This window comes from Chanos chanos, chromosome 3 (assembly GCF_902362185.1).
Source record: "Chanos chanos chromosome 3, fChaCha1.1, whole genome shotgun sequence".
In the NCBI taxonomy this organism is placed as follows: Eukaryota; Metazoa; Chordata; class Actinopteri; order Gonorynchiformes; family Chanidae; genus Chanos; species Chanos chanos.
The window spans coordinates 12,987,987-13,010,109 of record NC_044497.1 but is presented as its reverse complement, the minus strand read 5'-3'; the positions used below and the strand labels follow the sequence as shown (position 1 = coordinate 13,010,109).

The 22,123-nt window shown below is 39.8% G+C and overlaps 1 protein-coding gene across 1 annotated transcript in view; it reads right to left on the bottom strand.

Moving 5' to 3' along the window:
- myo3a (myosin IIIA) overlaps positions 1–20,241 on the bottom strand; it is a 39,397-nt gene extending 19,156 nt beyond the window's left edge. The window contains exons 1-9 of the mRNA XM_030768932.1: positions 20,074–20,241; positions 18,319–18,453; positions 10,424–10,528; positions 10,123–10,222; positions 6,062–6,138; positions 4,702–4,847; positions 2,351–2,416; positions 1,877–2,032; positions 1,077–1,118 (exon numbers count right to left, since the gene is read on the bottom strand). Of these exons, the coding sequence (XP_030624792.1) occupies positions 1,077–1,118; positions 1,877–2,032; positions 2,351–2,416; positions 4,702–4,847; positions 6,062–6,138; positions 10,123–10,222; positions 10,424–10,528; positions 18,319–18,453; positions 20,074–20,241 (995 nt within the window). The remainder of the gene's footprint in view (positions 1–1,076; positions 1,119–1,876; positions 2,033–2,350; positions 2,417–4,701; positions 4,848–6,061; positions 6,139–10,122; positions 10,223–10,423; positions 10,529–18,318; positions 18,454–20,073) is intronic.
- Between the last annotated feature and the right edge of the window lie 1,882 nt (positions 20,242–22,123).

Here is a 22,123-nt window from a genome sequence, read left to right as displayed (position 1 = left end):
AAAATAGAGAAACAAAAGTTATTGTTGAGAGATGATTTTAAGGTAATTCAACACAGTTATGGTTGACTGAGGATCATAATAGTGAAGGGTAATTAGTTGTTGAAGTAGCTGGTGGACTATTTAATCATAGTCTACAGACTATTTGGGTGTGAGCTGTGCTTTCTATAAGTAGGGCCAATAAACAGACTTACATAAAACCCCAAATAATCTAGACCTAGAGTAGCTGGAAGGCAACCAACCCCTGTTGTGCGGTGAATGCGGACGTGAGCTGCCTGCACATGCGTATGTACTGAGTGGGGCACAGCACATGGCCTTGCCCCAGGAAAGACTGACCATCCAGTAACATGCTTTTAATCTGTCCTGTCTACAGCGACTGATCACATTTTAACTCCGTCTAAGCAGACCGCATGCTGAAGAGCAGGTAACACAAGTCTAGGTGACTGCCCTTCCATATGCAACATGGACATGCTGTTTCTAAGTATCTTGCCTGTTCCCCAGCTACAAAGACCATCTGGAAAATCTACTACAGTGTCTTTGCCGTTAGGAAATGCAGAACCCAAATCCCAATTGAAGATTGGCGTATATGGAGAGGACACAAATGACCCAAAATAAGTACATCCACTGTTTTCACAGACTGTACTGAGGTGTCTAGAGGGTTTTGTCCCCTCTGGCTTACAGAATTAGCAATAGTCAGTAATGACATTAAAAACTGAAATAACTCATTAAGACAATTAAGCTCTTTCAATTTATTCCTCTGATGATTTCAAAGAGCCTAAATCTGCACCTTATAGCAAAAACAAACCATTTAGAAAACTAAGCGTATACATGTGTTTTGACACCAAAACTATGGTAATATTAGTGAGTTAGTACAACAGAAAAAAACAGACAAGCACAAAGACACAGTGCTAAAATAAAGCATATTACAGACGGGTAAGGAGAATCTAATGGGTCAGTATTAGGGATGTTTTTACAGCAGCGAGCTATGTAGGACAAAGCGACTTGGCTAAGGTTTGGTTACACACAGAAAGCAGACTTCCTCCAGCCTACTGCTGCATGTGTCTATTATTAGCCCATACCTGTCATTACTGTCTGCACTTCTCTCTGTCTTTCCGTGATGGCTTAAATGACAGAAAGAATATGAACAGTCTGAAGTTGTGACAAGGCACTGAGTCTTCTGCTGCCGGGGGGTTTGACTGACTGGTCAGATATTTCCCAGCAGCAAGCTCTGTTACGTTTGATACTGAGAGCTAATATGATTCTGAGCTTGGGCAATGACAGAACATTTATTTGGGTTATTGTCCTAATCCACATACAATTAAATAAACCCATGGTTGTCACAATATACACGACATAAAATAAATAAATAAATAAATACATAAATAAAGTTACACTATTGTACACTATCACCTTACTTTGCTAAATAGTGGATGTTCTGTTGATTTGTTGTAAAATGCATAAAATCAATATTTACAAAAGAACTTACTCCACATGATGTTATATATGCCTTTCAACCACAATGTTACTCTTCCAACTAGATTCAGTAAATTACACTTAACGTAAAGTGCTCATTCTAAAAGCAGTATTTATATTTAGTATTTAGTATTTATAGATACTAAATGCTAGTGTTTCATGAAATCGTACATAGAACATTCTTGCCCAGTCACAAGATTTCCAACGATCTCCCTTCAAACAAATGTTTTAAAAGGTCACATTTTAAAAGATCCCATTTTCAGGATGAAGGAAAATGAACTGCATGCACAGACTGTGACAGCTGTTTATCACCCATTGTGTACATAACATTTAAAAGAGGGATTGCACTTCTACAGTGCTGTACAACACAACACTGTGAGAATGATGGACATCCATTTTATAGTACCTCGTTTTCTCTACGGTCCCAATCTGCTGGTTAAGATCAATGAGCTCCATCAACTGTTTCTGAAGAGTCTTCTCACGTCCAACAATCTGTTTGATGAACACATGCTGCAGGAGGTCCAGAACATTCGGCCTCAGTTCAAAATCTTTTATCAGACATCTGCAGGGGAAACAAAGGCAGACATCTGGGGTCACGGTTTTAGCGCTCCATGGCTTTTGTAATATACAAAGTTGAGGGATGCACTAAATGAACAAACTGCATGAGGATATTTTTAATTATATCTATCAAGATATTTGTTTGAGAGACGTACAGTCAGAATCATGAAATTTCTTTCATCAAACGTAGGAGGGTATTACTAAGTCACCGAAGGCCACTGAATCTTGAGGCTGAATTATGATGTTATAATATCAGGTAACGCTTGTATTCAAAGCTTTGCAAATGGTTTGAATGACTGAGAATCAGCAGAAGTTTGCTCACTTGGAGATAAAGTCATTGAAATCACTGGACCACAGCTCTGGCTGGTGCAGCGTAGGGGGTGGATTTCTGCATGGAGAAACCGATAGATAAATGAGAAATGAGTAAGATACGATGAATATTACACAGAGGAAGGGATCAAATGCTCTTGGGAAATGAATAATCACATAATGGCAAAAACAGAAGACATTCCTCATTTATGACCTCATTCCATCCCAAAAAACTGTCTGTCATCACATATTTCTTTTTTATTCCACTTCATTTTAAAATACAATTTATGGCCGGACACGGTAAGGATTTTCAAGCCCTTTTAGAATGGCGTGTTGTCTTACTGGGAACGACTGAACACTTTGTCCTTGACATGCAGATTCAAAACTAGATAGACATGCAAAGCTGCCACTGAGCTGAAGACAAGACTGTGGAGCTGTGGAACAATAGGCCTAATTAGAACTAATTTGCTGTCCTGCTTTAAGTGCCTTTTAGAGAGCCAAGCTATACGCTAAGTGTGGTACTCCACACTAACAGGCTAGTGCATCAGGACCTCTTTTTGTGTCGACTGACAACGATTAATTGCTTTAATGGGGGGGCATACATCTCCTGCTTATCACACTTTACACCCCACACGGGGCACTGTGTGTCAGACGTTGCGGTGAGACCTGCCGAGTGCACGCTCAGGCGATTTAAATGCGTCCTTATCAGGATGACAACAAGGTTTGCAAATCTCAAGCTAAAAACAGGGCCAAAGATCTGCAATTTAAAACCTGAATCCAGCCTACAATCCACAAAGGCCAAGACTTTTAAGCAATCACACCTGATTAAATTTCTGCTTGTTCTGAAATATTTTACTGCGCTTAATGATTAATATCACTGGCATATTACAAAATAGTTTGTCACATGACAGTATAAATTGTTGTAACCGCATGTGACAAATGACTGTCAGATTGTTAAATCATCTTTATTTTGCAAAGTTAGTTATAGCGATCAGGATAAGGCCTAGAGATTTAAGAAGGTAAAAAGAGACTGTGGATAGCAAGGCTTTACTCTGCTACTGCATCAACATGATAAGGATCCCAGCCTGTCTTCCTTTATTAAATGTGTTTATTTAGGGCCTGACCTTGAGCCATAGCTCCTCTCCCCTGCCTTAAAGCATTTGTGCCTGTGTTGTTCTCAGCCCTGCCAGAACTGGGCTCCTTATGTAGATGCAGTGGTTCTCTGGGAGAGTTCTTAAGTGCTAGGAGGAGCCTTGGTGGCAGCTGCCCCCCTGAAAAGTCTTCAGTAATTCAGGGGCTGTGGGGCTTCAAACCACTGGCCTGCACTGGTGCACTCTCTGTGGCCTTGCATATGGGGATACTCCTGCTCCCTAAAGCCACATCAATTCCCTCTGTGGTCATCATTGTGTGAATCAGGCTGTGCAGTTCCTCACACTCATTCAGATATGACAGGGAAACATAAAGCAGCTTAACAGCTCAGTAAACCAGCTCAGTGGTGCTGGGCCCTTTAATTTGATTTGTCCACTGACTCACACCGAGTGCCAAGTTCATGAGGATCTGAATGCTTAAACAGAGTGTGTGTGCAGAAAGCCCGGAGCGTTTATAGCGGCAGTCGGAAACATTATAACAAAATTCTGTGATGATTCCCCCGGACTGGCCCCCTAGCAAAACAGGACTGCTTTGACAGCATAGGAGTGTGAGAGTGTGTGTATCTGTGTGTGTGTGTGTGTGTGTGTGTGTGTGTGTGTGTGTGTGTGTGTGTGTGTGTGTGCGTGAGTGTGTGAGTGTGTGTGCGCACGGTTGTGCGCATGTGTATATGTCTGAATGTGTGTGTGTCTGCCTGTGTGTAGCTTAGAAGGCAGGTTAGGAACAAAAGTGCTGTGCTGTCAAGATGACATTGGAGATAACAGGTTGTGAGAGTGAATGTAGAGGACAGCGCACAATAGGAATTCACCTTCAGACAATGATGGGTGCAGTGGAAAGAATTACTATCCGTACTCTCCTCTTTTCACAGAGAACCAGAGAAGGGAAGAGGAGCTTGAAAAATTGTACAGCTGCAATAAACCATTAAGAGTGAAGAGGTGCTCGCTGTCTTGCAACCACACAGAACAATATGGGAGTGCAATCAATCTGAGTGTGCATACAGATGTATGTGACAGTGTATACTAAAGGATAAGACTTTCCCTGGCATTGTCATCCACCATCTGAAATGAGCCATGAAAACATCAATGGAAAGAAATGAAAAATGAAAGCAGATATTTCTCTTCTTTTTTTTATGGTGAGTGATTAGAATGAGGGGCTGAGGAATGTATGGCATTAGAGAATTATTTTTTTAAAAAATCATGCAAAAAAAAAAAATGTTACCTGGGAATTTTAAAGAGAGCTCTCATTGGGTGGAGATCTGCAAGGGGCGGGTCTCCATCTCCAAGCTCAATGGCGGTGATACCGAGAGACCAGACGTCACAACGCGCATCATATGTCGAGTCCAACTGCTGCTCGCATGCTATTACCTAGCATACCAGACACTTCTTTTACCAATACAATAACCATGTCTAACACCAAAGATGAACATCACAGCTGCATCACATGTAACATACAAATCTCAGTTTATCTTACTGTTATTATTTTTCATCAAAAATAATTAATCTAATCACTTAAGTAAAGACATCACATTTCATTTAAAACCGATCATATATGTTTAAATCGTAAAATGATTTTGTGATGCTATATTTGTATATTTCAGCTTTAAGCGTTCAATTCTGTGGAGTTCGTATGATTTATAGAAATACTTATACACATTTATAAGAATGTTGTCCACACAAAATGAAATGAGAAAGAAAACTATCCGACAAAATAAAATGATGAATTTAAGAAAACAGTTTCATGCTGCGAGCCATAACAGAATGACTTATTGAAGCACTATAAGCACAACCAGCGCTTGATGAGTATGTGGAGATGTACTCAAACTAAGCATTCACACTTAAAAATAAAGAGTAACCATTTCACAAGCCATTCATCACACGAGCCTGCAACACCTATTCTGTTGCTGAAATACACAGATCTGTATAAGTGCACAGTGTGTTTAATAATGACCAAAGTTTACCTCAGCTCACAACAGACAAATATACTAAAACTCCCACTCCCCTTCCATCAGAGAACAAAGCATATACTTTCTTAAGGTATTCATTTCACTTGTTTTGACAGACTGGTCAACCATTTTACATTACACTCAAAACAGACTTTCTCAACCATTTTACACTCACTCAGAATTGGCTTCTGTTAGCATCCGGCATTAGTCTAAAATCTCACTGTAAGCAAGTTGTTTGTTATGTTTGTCTCTGGCACCGCTTCTTTGGTTCAAAGCCTTTTGCTTCGGTCAGTTCAAGTGGTGTAATCATCAGTACACACTGATTCTATTCCGAATATATGTAAACATCATGTAAAATCAACTTCCCCTTAAGCAATTCAACCTGGTTTGCATGCAAGTGAAGGGGAAAAAATGTAAATGTTTTATCAGTCACTGATTTAAAAAGACTGTTTACGTGATCAAAATGTTGATAAATTAAAGAATTAGGTACATCGCAAATAAGAGGCTGCAGAAAAAGACACACGTGGAAAACATTTCTTTAGGAGATGTTCTGTGCGCTCCTGAGGATTTGGTTAAGTGTTCAGTTTAAATGATAAGCTATAGCAGGATCTGATGGTGAGCTGACAGCTGGCCTACCTCTGGAGCCATCCAGAAGGGCGTGCCAACGGAGGTGTTCCTACGGAGACGGGTGTTGGTCAGCTGGGCAGATACCCCTGGACAAAGACAGGAGGGCACGGAGGGTGTTTAGATTTAGCATTCAGGTGCTGAACGCAGCTTGTTGTCTAGCAGATTTGACACTGCACTCATTGCAGTACTGAAAAACGCATTGGGGCAGAAATTCAGTCCTGTGCTAGTGATGTGCTCTTATGGCTCTTAGGCAAATGATTGACTGTTTTGAATGACAAAGTTTAAACTTTGAAAATCACATCCATACACTATCACAGCATTTGACTAGAGAGAACATACCATGTGAAACAGTTGCAGCATGTATTTACTCACTAACGATTCGTCCATTTTCCATCTCACCGTACTCTCTCCACCAAAATCAACATTACGTTAAGTAATGACTTAGCATGGACCTCTGAAGGAAAGAAAAAACGTTCCAAAAGAATGCTGACTGCTTTTTAAACACACGTCAGAGAACAGTTTATCCAAAAAGATCTTCCTCCTCATTTTGAAGGGTATCTCAGCTGGCGGCAATATAGTCACTGTGCTATTGATTATATGTGGTCAGAACTAGGCACCTGAACGCTCCCAGAAGAAGCCGTTTGCTAACTGGATAATAATCAAAAGCAGTATTTCATTTCTGCTGGGTGACAGCCACCACCATGTCAAATGGCATTAGAAGCACTCTCACTTTTCCACCCCCACACTCCTTCCCGTGCCCACAGCCGTGGGTCTACGACACTGCTTGTGTGTGTGCGTGTGTGTCTGTGTGTGTGGGTGTGTGTGTGTGTGTGTGTGAGAGAGAGAGAGAATACAATGACAATCAGCAGCAGGCCAGCACCCAGTTGTGACTCTTCCAGACAAATCAGCATTAAAAGCTGTAAGAACAGAGCAGCCCTGGATCAGACTGATTCTAATGATCTCTAGTCTGAAAAGCATCCTGGTATGCACAAGACTTCCATGAGAATCCATGTATCCTTATATAAATAACATTTCAACAGATATTTTTTTTTTTAAAAACGGACAAATTCGGTGGGGGAGTGTAATTTAATCCACTATGACAATGTTTACAAGGTAGGTACACACTGTGTATATGGAGAAATGCAATCCTGACTTTCATTTTATTTTGAAAAGGTTTCTTCTCAAAATGGTTCTTCATTTCTCTGAGCGATGTTCTTCTCGAAGCAATGACAGGGATTTCTGAATCACTATGATGAAGAAAACATCAGATTCTCAACAGTAGCGACGATCAAAAGGGATTTGGGAAATATTGTGGGGTGTGTACAATAGCTAGAGGGCTGAGAGCCTGTGTTTCCAACATATTCACACCAACACTTTTCCGCACAAATACTGTCACACACACACACATACACATACACACCCAGACACACACAGGTCTCCTGTGGCCTTTTTCTTTCTGCTACATTAGCCGTGGACAGGGCCCTGGGGCCAGACTTAATAATCATCTGAGAGATAACACTGTCAATTAGAATATTCATGAAGAGACTACTAGACCAATCTCTTCCATTCTTTCGCTCTTTTTTTTTTTTAGGCCAGTAATGTTCTTTTTTTCCCTTTCTTCTCTGAATGATGAGTCATTGCGGGGGCTTTATCAGCTCTGCTGCTCAGCGTAGCGTGAGCTCCTTCTCACGGATAGCGCATTAGCACTATGTGACACGGCGCACGCGTGGAGATGCCAGCACGTGGACCCCATTTCCCTACCACTCTGCCACCCACTCACTACACACACACACACACACACACACACACAAACTGCCACGTGGTACAAATTCATTGGCTCTCCAAGGCGATAAACATTCAATCATTAGCCCAGAATCTCTATATATAGTTGAGGCATCACTGAAGGATAGTTGGTGGTCTGGGGTCAAATACTGGGGGTCAGTATTTTTGTTAAAGAGACAGAATTACTACAAAATTATACAGACGACAAAAGAAGAGCACTTCAACTTGCTCCACTTTCCTCTTCTTGTGTTACAAGCATTTGGCCGGTCAAGTCAAGAGCATTTATTACCCCATCTGTAACACTGCAGCTACTGATAAAATCATTTTGCGACGGCCCTTCTCAGTCTGATATTCGGAAAGAAAAAAGACATATTAACTTAAGATGTCTTGAGAAGTTCAGTCCCCTAAAAAAAGGCACATAACAGGGATTCACCATTTCTCAACAGATACAGCTAGGCTACGCAAGGCCCTCATACAGAGTTTAAGACATCTAAAAATTGTGTCGTACAAGAATTTGTTCAATGCACTCTCTCTGTTACTCAAAAATGTGTGGTTATAACACAAAGAGATATGTCTGTATGCAAATGGTAACCTCATTATAGCGCTAGCACAAATGTCTTGAGGCTTGGCAAGCAAAACAGACCAAAGCTTTCTATTTTACAAAGTCTTGCTAAACCACTTTCAACTTCTTAAAAGTCTTGAGGAGAAATGTGGGTTCACTGCTCATACCATGTTCACATTTTGGTTTAGTGCAGGGGTATTAAAATTCTTTTACCAGCAGCTGTGGGTTATATAAGCATTATATATGGAATTATGCAGATTTGTAGAGCACGTCGTAAAAGCATTCTGGGTAAGAGTTCGTGTTCCTGTTTAAAGTGCGGGAAGGCCGGAATTTTTGCTCATCACAGTTTATTTAAAAACCTGGAGTCATCTATCTGAGTATGCCGGTGCATTCATTTTAAAAAATGTGAGAGTAAAATACGAGTCCATTAGTGTTACGCTTTCAGTCTCTTTTTTTTTTTTTTTTTTTTTGAACTCTTCCTTTAAATAGATATTTTGGGTGTAAGTGAAAGCAGAGGACAAATGGATAATTGGAATGATGGAAATCTCCTAACCACATTTCTGTCACAGCATCAGGGTGTTTTGTCACACGCTTTTGATGGGACCCTGTTCTCGGGAAACAATGCTTTTTTTTTTTTTTTTTTTTTTCGCTGACTCTCACTCCGCCTGAGCGGTTTTAACTTTCCCCGGATGACTCATCAATCTATTTCGTTCTAAATGGGGTTTACTCCTCCTATCCACTCACTCCATATGTCTGGACCCCCCCCCCCCCCCCCCCCCCCAAAAAAGCGTTATCTGTCCTCTCCCCGGTGTAGTGCTGCCTAATTGCAGGCTTTCTTTGCTTCTGCATCGGGGCTGATACCCCAGTGAGGGTTACTGTGGGGCACCTATCTATGAAAAGGGGCTAATACCGGCCCACTGCATCATGAGTAGAGGAGATTAAATTTAAAGTAGATTTTACAGAGGGCGGGATGAAAATTAATGCTTTGTAATGGACGTGTGCAATGTAAACGTGTGGGGCACAACAAACAGAGCTCAACAATATAGCGAAGCACGAGGCACGATCGGTTGTTTTATTAAGAGGGAAAATGGTTTCCAGATTTCTAAAGGTTTTACAACAGGAATGTTATGAGATGTTCTGGCTGGGGCTCTTAAGAAATGTCCCACTTACAGACTGAAAAGAAATCCCACACGTCTTCTCTCGCCTTGCTCTAATGAAAAGAGGCAATCCGTTCTGCGGGCCCCGAAGGAACTAAATGAGTCACAAGAAAAAATGCTCTGATTCATTCTCCTTATTGCTGCTCTGTTTTCAGACAGTGGCACTTAGAGAGCTTCGTTTGGTTAAGAAAAAAACTAAAAGCAAATCAGTGCTAACAGGGAGCAAATAACAATGTCCTGTGCCCTGTTGGCAATGGACAGAGATGGAGCTCTAATGGAAACGTATTAGGGCTACAACCTCCCCACACTGCGTAAATGCATTCTGCCCTTCATCAAAAAAAAAAAAAAAAACACGGTTAGAAATTAGCATTGCAAACACTTTGTGGTAATGTCTTTGACCCACGCTCTCTCTGTCTCTCTCCCAAACACACACACACACACACACACACACAGAGTGGCAGAGAGAAAGAGAGGGGGAGAGAGAGAGAGAGGAAAAAAATCTCTCTTTTTATTCCTCTCGCTCCTTGCTGATGTCATCCCCCCCCCACAGTAAACTCATAATAACCTACCAAAGTCAACTAGCTTGATCCCTCCTTGAGTGGTTAGAAGAATGTTATTGCCCTTGACGTCTCGATGGATGGTCTTATTGACGTGTAAGTGCTGGAGCCCCTGTGAATGAGGGACAAGAATAGTAAGAGCGCCTGTACCCTCCATCTATCAAAGCTTATTATTGGTCATTAATCTGCGACCAAAAGAGAATGAAAGTGTGAAGATGCATGTTCCCAGTCATGTAAACATTTGATGTACAGTTATATAAGACATTCGGTCTGTCTTGCATAAACTATGACTCCGTACAAAACTACTGCTTACCATGAGTGCCTCATGTAAGATGTAGGCAATTACAGGCTCTTCCATTCTGTCTCCTCTTTTCAGCATCCCCTTGGCGAGATCTGTCACAGAGCCTCCGTTGCAGAGCTGAAACAACACAAATAAAATAAAAGAAATCTAAAACAAATCTTTGTGAGTCCGTATTTGTGCAAATTGTAGCAGCTGAGACAAAAGCTTAAATTCAGAGAAGGTTTATATGCTTATTTTAACTCTGTGGCTGAGAGCTTTCAAATTTAAACCTGTGATTTCAGAAGTAATGCTTGAGGAGCTCATGAGCTGCAGCTGTCACATCCATTTGAACTCCGCAGTCATTTTAAAGCTAATCATTGAGATGCTGGCAGAAGAAGGTAAGACATGCCTCTGAAAAAAAAAAAAATCTCTCATAACAGGGATTTACTAAGATTAGCAATGACTGTACTGTGCAAGTATTAATGGTATGCAAATCGCTTTTCTCAAATTAAGAACGCCTCTAAACTACATTAAATCGACACGCAGTAGTTTTCTTCCCTTCATTTTAAGACAAAAAAAAAATTTGGGGTTATGAGTACACTAAACAGATGAGCTATGCTGGAGCACTTTTTTAATGGTTAGGAGATGTGTGATGTGTTGTTTGGGTGTCAAATGCAGGATAGTTCATATGTTTCTGTCAGTAATTCCGGCAGCTGTCTTTTTATGCCATCAAGGAGGAGCATAGTTCCTTCAGCACGCACAAACCCTCATAAAATTGCACAAAATTGTCTTATGTGTTACCAAGGCAACAACTAAACCCCTTTATTAGGGACCATTTCAAATTGACCCCTAGAAAAAAAACTGCCTGCTATCAACTATCCACTGCTGGGATCAGAGAAAATGTTTCATGTTAAAAAAAAATGTTTAAAAAAATGTTTAATGTTAAAAAGTTATAAAAGTAATAAAAAATACATTTTGATTAAACTAAAGTATTTATTCTTCATTTGTTTTCCTTCATATCCATATTCCGTCAGATCACTGATGTTATAAAGAGGTTGGAAATATTAATAAATAGAAGAAAATAGATAAATGAACGAATAATACAACCTCCCAAGAATATTAAAGTCAGCAACACGGTGTATCACAAACCCCCAACAAAAATCATCTCTTTAAAAACATGATTTGATCCACATCAGGCCTGCTGTACTTTATTAAAAGACACATCAAACTACATATATTAGCTCTGTCCAGAAGGTCTCTCAGTTGTTGAATAGTAGCTTAGACTCAGGTGAAAAGGTTCACATGGAAGGCTTAGGTGAAACATCAGGAGCAAATGAAAGAGGACGTGCTCCAAATCCCCCCCGTATATGCTCAAAAAGCATTGTAAACATCTGAGTCCCCAGAACTTTTCCTACAAGGAGACTGGCTTTTGCCTAATTATACATGGTACTCTTGCAGACATCCAGGAGTAATGTTTGTCTGTCCAGTGAATTGATAATGAATAAAGTCAATCCAGTGAAAAGATATTTGAGAATGAAATCACTCTCCTATTCAGAAAATCCAGAGCTTATGTTTCACAACATGCTACCCAGAGTAAACCACACTTTAACAACATCAAAGCATGTCAAACATCTTCAAAACAGTAACCGTAATTATTACAATACACATATTATTTTCTCTGATGACTTGAAAATAGGGTTAAGACGGCGTTTGTCACTGGCCTGCACAGTAAAGCTTTAAATCGGAGTTTCAGTGGGTTTTTTTTTTCTTTTTTTGGTGTGCTGTGGAAAAAATAAACTCCCGTAAAGCTACAAAACCATTTTTGTGATCTCATTACCATTCTGCTTTAAGGGCCATGTGCCATTGTCAAGTGTGTTTTTGCCTTCATGTTTCTCTGCCATCTGTGAAAGTTAATTGAGCTAACCACAGGGAGTTGTAATTTCCCTGTTCCACTCACATCTTACACTAAAGATTTCAGGAACACGCCCAAAGAACACGTATCGATTTGACGCAGATGAAAAGAGTGCATATGTAGGCAGTTAGTTATTGATGTATGAAGTGCACTTTATGTTGCATTGCCCATATTCACAGCAATTTGGAGGAAAAGACTGTGGAAAATACCTCTATAGAGACATCTCCAAAGAATGCTGTAAACAAACACAAGCTGTAGCTTTCAAAAAGAAGGTACACTGGTTCATGAAGGCCTATAATTTAGGAGGAAGATGGTCAGAGCAACACATGAAGGCACATCTGACAGAATATTTTCACCCCTGCAGTCTGAGTTGTGATGGTGTAAACACCCTGAAGCAGTGTCTCACACACTTTAGCACTGCGGCTCTGACTGCAGACACCTTGCAGTCAAAAGGGGGGGGGGGGGGGGGGGGTCATACAAACAGAGGGGTTGGACAAAACCTTTTGGACCTGATGTAAGTGGCCACTGTAGCAGTGAGATCATTTGACGTCATTAAATTACACACACACACAAACACACACAAGCAGACAGGGAAAAGAAGTGTCTTAATGAGAGAGGCTTGTGTGGCTTTGAATTGGTCCAGCTTTCACAGATGTCTCCGAAGAAGTGCTTGGCATCACATGGTGTGCCACCTCTGACATGAATATTAACATGTTCAGATCTTTTCTTCCCCAAACAGAAATGGTCATACCACTGAGGACAGGGACTACTGTCTGTGTGAAATCTCCCTCCTTCCCCCCCCCCTCTCTCTCTGATTGGATGTCATCACTTAATTTCCTTATTTTTCAATTAATCATCAGTTAGTAGCATCAGTTATCAGTTACAAATATACAAAATGTTCCCAGTTGAGTTAACTGAGTCGAAATTTTTATTGTTTAAAAGCTCTTCCTGAGATATGTTTAGAGGATTATTTAAGAAGAGAGAGACAGCTGATTTAAAAACAAGTCTACAAAACAGGATATGAGAGGTAAAACTATAGACAAGAATTGTTAGCTACATTCTGTAGATAATAACGTTAATTTAGTACCTTCATTTTAGTTCTCTGACAGTAGAAACATTTCTGATATTGATTTCTTTTTAGATTTGATGTGTATTGCCTCTGTTTACCCTCATAAGGCTGAGGGCACAATATTAAATGCCATCTTCAGACACAACATCAGCATAATTCCTCACATGGAGCTGAAGCAGAGATTCAAGGCTAATTCGATCATCACTCCTCTGCACCTACGGTCAGACTACCTTTGGCTTTTAAAGTCTGCTGCCTATTTTTTACTGGCAATTAAAAGAAAAAAAAAGTTTGTTAGTTTGTTAGACTACTCTGCTGATCTTCCAAAAGACTACAGCTATAACAATAAACTATAATTATAATCAGTGCGACTGCTAACTGAATATAGAAAGCTGAAAAGCAAAACGAAAGGTGCAGCAAATTATACTGTGAGGATCTTTCTGATTAAATAATAAGAAGAATACATAAGTAAAGTGAGATTATGAATATTGAATATAACAACCTGCAAAACAGTATTACATAAGGACACATTCATCTTGTTGCTTCACCTCATACTCAACATACAGCAGAACTTAACCTATAGAGCCTGCTGCAGTTCCATATCCACCTTTTAGAGGCCTCTTTCTCTTCATAAGGATGTTATTATGATGAATACCAGGGTAGAGTCAGACTTCAATCAATTTCTGTACTGTCTTATCAAGCATTCTCATTCACTGAAGAATCTTTGCAACACCACTGCAAAGACTTTCATCATGCTTCATTGAAAGTTTTCTTTGTGTATAGATTGTCTGGTGCAGTACGTGTGTGTGTGAGTGAGTGTGTGTGAGTGAGTGTGTGTGGGGGGGGGGGGGGGGGGGGTGCGCATGGCTACTTCTGGAAGTTCTCATTTGTTCAGACGACCTTATCATTTACACTCAAATAAAGAGCTGGGTGTCTGCTTTCTCTAGCCGTTTAATGAAAAGCCCTGACAAACAATGGCATTTTAAACCTCATTGTCAATTAATGATGGCACAAGCTGAACACATTAGACCTGGCCAGAAAATGCACTCATTTAAAGGGCACCACTTCAGGATCAATGCAGGTACAGTCTAAAAGCCGACGGGAGCGAATGGATTATTAAAAAAAGACACAACAGATAATATCAAGACTAAAATTATATGGCACTCACACAAGAACAAAATCTGAGTTTCTGCTTATTCAACAGTATTGGGTGTTTGAATGGATTGTGATCAAATTTCTACCTAATGAATTTTGAGTCTGATCACTATTTCTTGTGATGCGACATCAGCAAGTTTATGACATGAGCCAGTTAATATCACATGCACAAGCAAAGAAATACATATTTTGAAAGTTCAAATATGTAAGAAATTCTGAAAAAAACAAGGGTACTTTAAGCCTGCTTCATTTTAGCATAAAAGCATGAGTTAGACAAAATAACTGTGGACCTCAGCTTCAGCACTTGCAGATATCATCACTTCCTGTTATATTATATCTTCTGCATTTAGATCCTCTTCCTGTGGGGTAATTGTTGTCTTCCACTTGATGGTTTGGTCATTGCTAATGAAATACATTTAGGCTGTGATCAGAATACAAATATTTGACAAGGGATTTCTAAGAATACAAATAAAATACAAATTCAGTGAGTAAACCGCAAAAATTCCAGACCACTCAGAAAAACAAAATACTCCCTAAATGAAAAATAACACAGTCTGTATTCTGTCTGACCATTAAAGTAGCATGAATTAATTGTGTTAAAATGAATAAGGCGCGATACACAAACTGTGCTGCAATATTAATTTGTGAAACTAATTATTTGTGAGCTGGAGAAGGCCATTAACTCTATTAATAGACCAATGAAAAAAAAAAACAATAATAGGACTGCTGAGAGTTGAGCACACTGCTGCGCTTGTTTTTGTAATTACTGTCATGGTGAACATCTATTTTTGCCCTATTAAACCCATATTGACCAATACAAACCAAAATGAGCATGAGCATACTGCGTTCCTCCAAACACAACCGAATGGTTCTCTTATTTCTTTGAAGTTCCGGTGCTCTGGGTGAGGAGTTGGGGGCCTAAAAGGCTGAGGCCGGGTTGAAAAGAGATGAAAGCTTCTGGATCGTTCCATAACCATAATTAGAGATGAGCGGACAAAAGAACCGCAGCACAAGCAGTGGGGCCGATGAGGAGGCCACAAAGTGGAGGACGCAATTTACGCCAGTCCTCTCAGTAATCAGAGTTTGAGCGGCACTGAGGAGTAGTTCCCCGGATCTCTCTCCGAAACACAGAAAATTACAGTTCAGAGGGAAGGACCGTAACCATGGCAATTTTAACCCCCCCTGCCACCATCCCTCGCTCTGATTCTAAATTGCGAGCAATAGCCTGACAGGCATGCTGCGACTCAAGCCAAAGGATTAGCTTCTCAGATTTGGACTGCTGAGTGTGGGTTTTGCGTAAGGGTGTTTGCATACAGAGATGCAAAGCTCTTTGGGAAAAGAAAAAAATGTGTGCTAAAGTATCTTTGTGTTAATACTGTTAAATATATGGCAATTCTGGAGGGGTTTTTTTTGTCTGTTTCAGCACTAGATCTGTGGTGTTTCCTATCTAACAGCAAATGATACATTCATGACAACACCACAGCAATCATACGAAAAATGTCACCCAAAAAAAACCCAAATCTGAACATATGTACTCATACCATCTGGACTCACTCTAGCCTACAAGGCAACTGTTGTCACACACAAAAACAGAAGCACACCACATGAAGACTGTCTATGAGGCCACAGAGACAAGGAAAGTCACCTTTCTTTTGTAACTACATTGTCCTCTGAATTAATCAAGCCTCCAGTTCACCAATGATTGGGATTCTATTTCACACTCTGAATGACAGCAAATCAGGATAGCCTGGGAGAATGACCTGAATAGCTCACAGTTGCATGGCCTTAAGATAGATAGCATTTCCAGGAGAATTAAAGTGGCCAAGCTTGTTTGTGCCTAAAGTGTATCTGATGATTGTGTACAGCGCAACAGATTAACAAGATCATCTCTACAAGCATTGATATTGGTTTACAGCATATTGTTGGAAACAGACACTGACAGACATTCAGGCACTTGCAGACAAAACAAGAGAACTGAATTAAATTTCTCACTCTGTTCAGGGTATCTTTTCACACACTAATGCAAAAATCATTTTTACAGGATAAAGGAAGAGCAAAGAGTCAAAGTTTAGGAACACAAACACATGCTCCCAGCACAGTGTCCAACCACAGGAACTCTCTGGCCAGCACAGGTGAACTTCCATTATATAGTTGTCAGCGCCCTGACATTTCAAAAAGCCTCTGGTGGAAATAAAATGTGAAGGACAGCTAAATAAGGTCAACTCAACCTTCTCGGTGTTGAGAAAAACTAGCACTGTTTTCCTTTGATCCTTTAAGCCCGATCCTTTAACCACCAACTGAAATCAATCCTTCAACTGCTTTAAGATGTGAAAGGAAAGTTTTCACCTTATTTCTGAAATTAGCTATAACCATTTGACATACAACATACTGAGCACTTCATGGAAAAATCAAAGGAAGATATTTATAAGAGGCTGCACTGAAATAGAAGCACTAAAGTAGTGTCGCAAAGAGTAGTTCACGCTCAAACAAGTCTAAGTATACGCATGAGACGCATGCTTATGTACAGGTCATCTAAGGGCATCCCAGCATAATCTCAGCCAAAGCCTTCCCCACAGGTCTGGTCTTATGGAGTTTGAGCACTGCTGCTCTTAGGTTTTCTCATTTAACAAGCCTAAGATATTGTTCATTTTGAGACTAATTTAAGAACCCAGAACTTTTAAGATTAGGTTGGATGTGACTCCTCTGTTGTAATTACATATTGCTGGGGCACCAATAGACTACTAAAAAATAACCATATTTCATGGAAAAAGCATTAGTGTTGAATACAGGGAAACATTAAAGTTATAAGAAGGTGGCATAAGTACCTCCATAGCAGTATACTGAGGAAACTAGCAGCTCTTAAAACAGTACAGTGTATTTCTAAAGTACAGTTCCGAGTCATGAGACTTTTAATCAATGTCTCACCACAATAATTGCTAAGGTCAAAAATAGTTCACGGACAATGTTGGTCACATACTTAATATAGAAGAAAGCTGTAAACACTTCATTGGCAATTAGCCATACAGTAATTACATTCTATTATTGTGCTAATTTTAGAACTTTTGCACATGAAAGGATGCAAACTTCTAGCCCTCTGGATATTGTCTATAACTTGCTAAAGTCAGAAAGAAAGACATTAACAGGTGCTTTAAGGGAGTCTTAGCAAAGACCCAGCAAAGCAAATCTGTAGCCTGCTTTTCTCAGCAAGATATATGTAGGAGCAGTGAGAACAGATCACAACCCCACACAGACAGACAAGGTCACTGTGTCCAGGACCTCCTGTGGAGGTTTAGACTGTTACATAACACTTTATCCAATCTCCATTGTGGATACTCTGTCAACCTAGAGTTGAGTAAAGAAGCCAAAACACACTACAGAGCAATACTAACACTGATTAGACTAAGGAAACAGACTGTTTTAGACTGCATGTACCAACATATAAGTTGAAAGAGGACATCGAAACAACTGATATAAACATGCCCACATTAATAATTAAGGAAAGTGTCCTATTGCTAATCTCTTCCAAATGCAACATGATAATCTCTTTTTGACACGTTACACTTACAAATACATACAATTAGGTCACCTCTCAGCAGCATAAAATTCTCCCAACAGCTCTGCACATACATCTTCCTCACGACTAAATGTGAAAAAATCAGTATGACAGTACATTAGCTCTGCTCGTTAGCATCTGTTAACATTCGTAAAAGTTTTTGTCAAATTGGTTGTAAAGTACGGTATGAGTCCACAGTGAGACAAAAAAAAAATGTATTTCTTTTTTTTTTTTTTTTTTACCTCCAGCACAAGCCACAGTTGATCTCCGTTCTTCACATCTTTCTTGTAAAACATCCCAAAGAATTTGACCACATTGGGGTGGTCTGACAGGGCCTTTAGTATATTGTATTCAGCTTCAATCTCCTCATCGATGTCCTACAACACAGATATTAACAGAGTTGAAACCGAATGACATTACTGGATTAATCTACAGCAAAGATGCTGAGCACATGTGACACATGAATTGTACAAGTACAAGTATTGAACTTTCACTGAATGATTCTGCATACTACTGTACATTATTTAAGTGAGCAGTTTGTAAAGAACTAAGTGAATAGGAGTCCATTTCATTTGGGGTCATCTGTGGCTCTGGGACAGGACACTGAATATGATAAGGTATTTCTGGGTTGAGCTGTAATACAGCTCGCACCAGACTAACTCCCTGTTCTTGTTGTGCTGTACAATTCAATGTGCAGGGCAGCATTCCAAATCGAACATGCCAAGCATAAAACAGTACAATTATACAGCGCATCTGAAAATCTATTCATAAACACACTCACATCAAATTGTATATTTTTAATCATACCATTACTTACAGACTACAATGCGTTTTTTTGTTAAAATGTATTCATGTTAAAATGCATCAACATATCCTTGTCAAAACTGGATGAAATATAAACTAATTCTTTACCCTGGTCTATCAACCAAAGTATTACTAAAGTGCAGGTCTCAATTATATGAGCTCATTTTAGACTGGCAGACTGTGACATTGTTAAAACTGTAATTCTAGGCATTGTCACTGTGTACGGTCGCAACAGTCCTCATGCTCACAGAGCCAATCAACTGATTGATTAAAATGATGCTAATCTTCTAAACCACTACATCCTGCATAATTATTCAACAATAATGAGGAAAAGAAACCATTCATAGTCTAATGTGTAACAATTTGGGACGCTGAAAAATTGAGCTTCTATCTGATAAATGAGGATGATGTCTCATTATTTACATTTTTATTAGTATTTACGCTTTGTTTTTGAGGAAAGTAAAAAAATGTAACAAACAGGGAACAACATGATCCATCTATAATTCTAAACCCCCAGGAGGGATAAATGTAGCAGAAAAACGTTCAATAACGGTTTTGAGTGCTGCAGACAATCAATTTTGTATCAATTTTTTTTGACACCTGAAGTGCATACTGACCTTTAGCAGAAAATAACTATTTACAAAATGAATCCACCAAAAAACAACCACTGAGTCAAGCATTTTAATGGCAACTGTGCGTCGATGCATTTTTGTAACGTTCTCTTTAGCACTATGGTGCTAGAATTTTAATATTGCGGTGAGTAAACAGGTTTTGGTTTATTTTGAAATCAATGGAAATAAACAGTTATGTAAACTGTCTGAACAAATGTGAGAGATTTTGTTCACGGAGCTTTACAAATTTAGCCTTTAGTCTGTCTACCACACAAAGATGTGAAGGAGAATAAGCCAGTACTTGTGGGGCATGACCTCAAAAAAGAACCTGTGTAAACACAGTTAATACAATACGACTGCTACACCTGTATGACTCTGAATAGTCCCTCAAGCATTGTTTCATATAAACATGACCTTCATTTTCTCTGTGATCTCAACCCATGACTTTGCATTTAAAATGCAGCAATGCCCCATAAAGTCGCATTGTCTTTCATCCTTTATTCTGAGAAAACAAATGATGTCTTCACGTCTGTCCTTCACTTATGGATTGTATGTCACAGGCATCCCTAAACTGTAACTTACATGAATGGGATCCAGTATTTTGACAGCTGCCTTGCTTCCATCGACCTTGTTAAGCACCTTATAAACTTTTCCATAGGTCCCTTTGCCAATGGTTTCCACGATGTCCCAGGTGTCAGATGGATCAGGAAAGTTGTCAAACACAATTGATTTCCCTGACTGTGGAAACATCTTCCTAAGGGATCTCCTGCAAATGAGATAAACATCTAATGACAGTCAAGTTGGATGCTCAGTGGTATACAAGCTCACGAGTATACGGCCCTTGACAGTTTGTTTTGGCGTCTTATTGAAAACCTGAGAGCTGCCAGCGTTTCTCTCTATTGGGATGCCTTTCACTCCTCTGTTCAATATCAGTTAGAGTGTTTCGCACCAAATTAAAATGAAGAAACCCCATAAACACAGTGAAATGGCATATTTCTAACAACGGGCTTAAAGACAGTACTGACGACGCAATGAAAGTTTACATGGAGATTTTGTCTAATGTCCCACATAAATAATAGGTGGAAAAAAAAAAAAAGATAAGAAATGCCATAAACCTCGGTCAGTAGCCTGCTAAGGCTGAAGCTGTATTGTTTTATATACCTCAACCTCAGGCACTTTACTTTATGTGCCAGTCCAAGGATCGTGTTGTTTTATGCGCCGGTGACATAGCGGGGAAAGAAAAATGAACCGATAAAGAGCCAGCCAGAGAACTTCTTCCACTCTGAAGCTTGGAGCAACACGCCAGTTGGATTAGTGCCATGCCCAAAAAAGAGGACAGAAGACGCCAGACTAACTCTCACTGTGTCCATTCAAGCCTCAAAGGCTTTGATCGTACAAACCTAATGAATCTCGAAGCTAAAAAAGCACCCAAAGATGAAGACATTGTTAAACCACTGGTCAAAGAGATGTGAGGATCTCTGTATCAGTAACACAGCCCTGAGGTCAATTAGTTTTACTCCAACATAATTGGCAGGTTGTTTCTCTCTGTAAACAGAGCAGGAGAAAATAAATCCTTTCAGACAGTGACTTTGTTCAGGAGAATTGCAAATGGACTGCAATGTGCAACACAATTGATTCTAAGAGTATTACGTAAAAATAAACTCATCAGTCACAGACATAGCATGGTACCAAGATCTCCTCCCCCCAAATTCATACAAACAAGACAAATCTTACAGCATTCACGGCCTCTGTTTTTCTGTCAGTGATAAATACCTTCCAATATAAACCAGGGACCAGTACATTTTACTTAGTGGCATTGCTTAGTAGATGCAGCAATTGTGCCCAACCTCATGGCCAGTGTTACTGTGAGTCCCTGAGAGAATCTGCTATAATAGCACTACTGATAAACTTTAATATTCCCATGCAGCCTGCCATTTAAGCATTTTGTTAGACACTGGGAAAGCAATCAGGTGTCTTTAATCTTACTGAATGAGCGAAGCAGGGTTGAACGAGGCCCCCCCATGAAATGCCATATTACGGAAAGAAAACCAGCAATACACAGTGGTGCAAGGATATCGCACTAACAAGCAGCACATAGTGTTTAGACTTGGACGGCACTTGGACGACTACAAGCTGAGGTCTCAAGCAACGATGAAGCAGTGTTGGGTAATTTGTGACATGCAAGCTAATTTCATGTAGGTTGCAGGCATGTAAACAAGACTCTGAATGGCTCAGAGCTAGGTGAATATGGCTATTCCAGTCATCTCAAGATGGGAAATAGGCCAGCATGAGCTCACTATTCCTGACAGCTTCAAATATCTGAATTAAGATTGCTGTAAACTTGCGCTGAAGTGAGGTTTCCATCTCCAAAGGCAGCAATGTCCCCAATATGATGATCCTGCCCCTTATAGAGATCTAGGTTTCAATAACAGATATCAGTAAGTCAAGTACAGTTTTTTATCTGTGAATCCAAAGAGGACCAGCAACGTAATAGCACAAAAATACTGTTTTGGTCTAATGTAATTAAAGCTTAGGGAGACCAGCATGTTACACATCACATTCTCTGTTAATTACTGGACAGAAATTCATCGTGCCCAAGTTGTTGTCATTACAAGAAGTGTATAGCAACTGT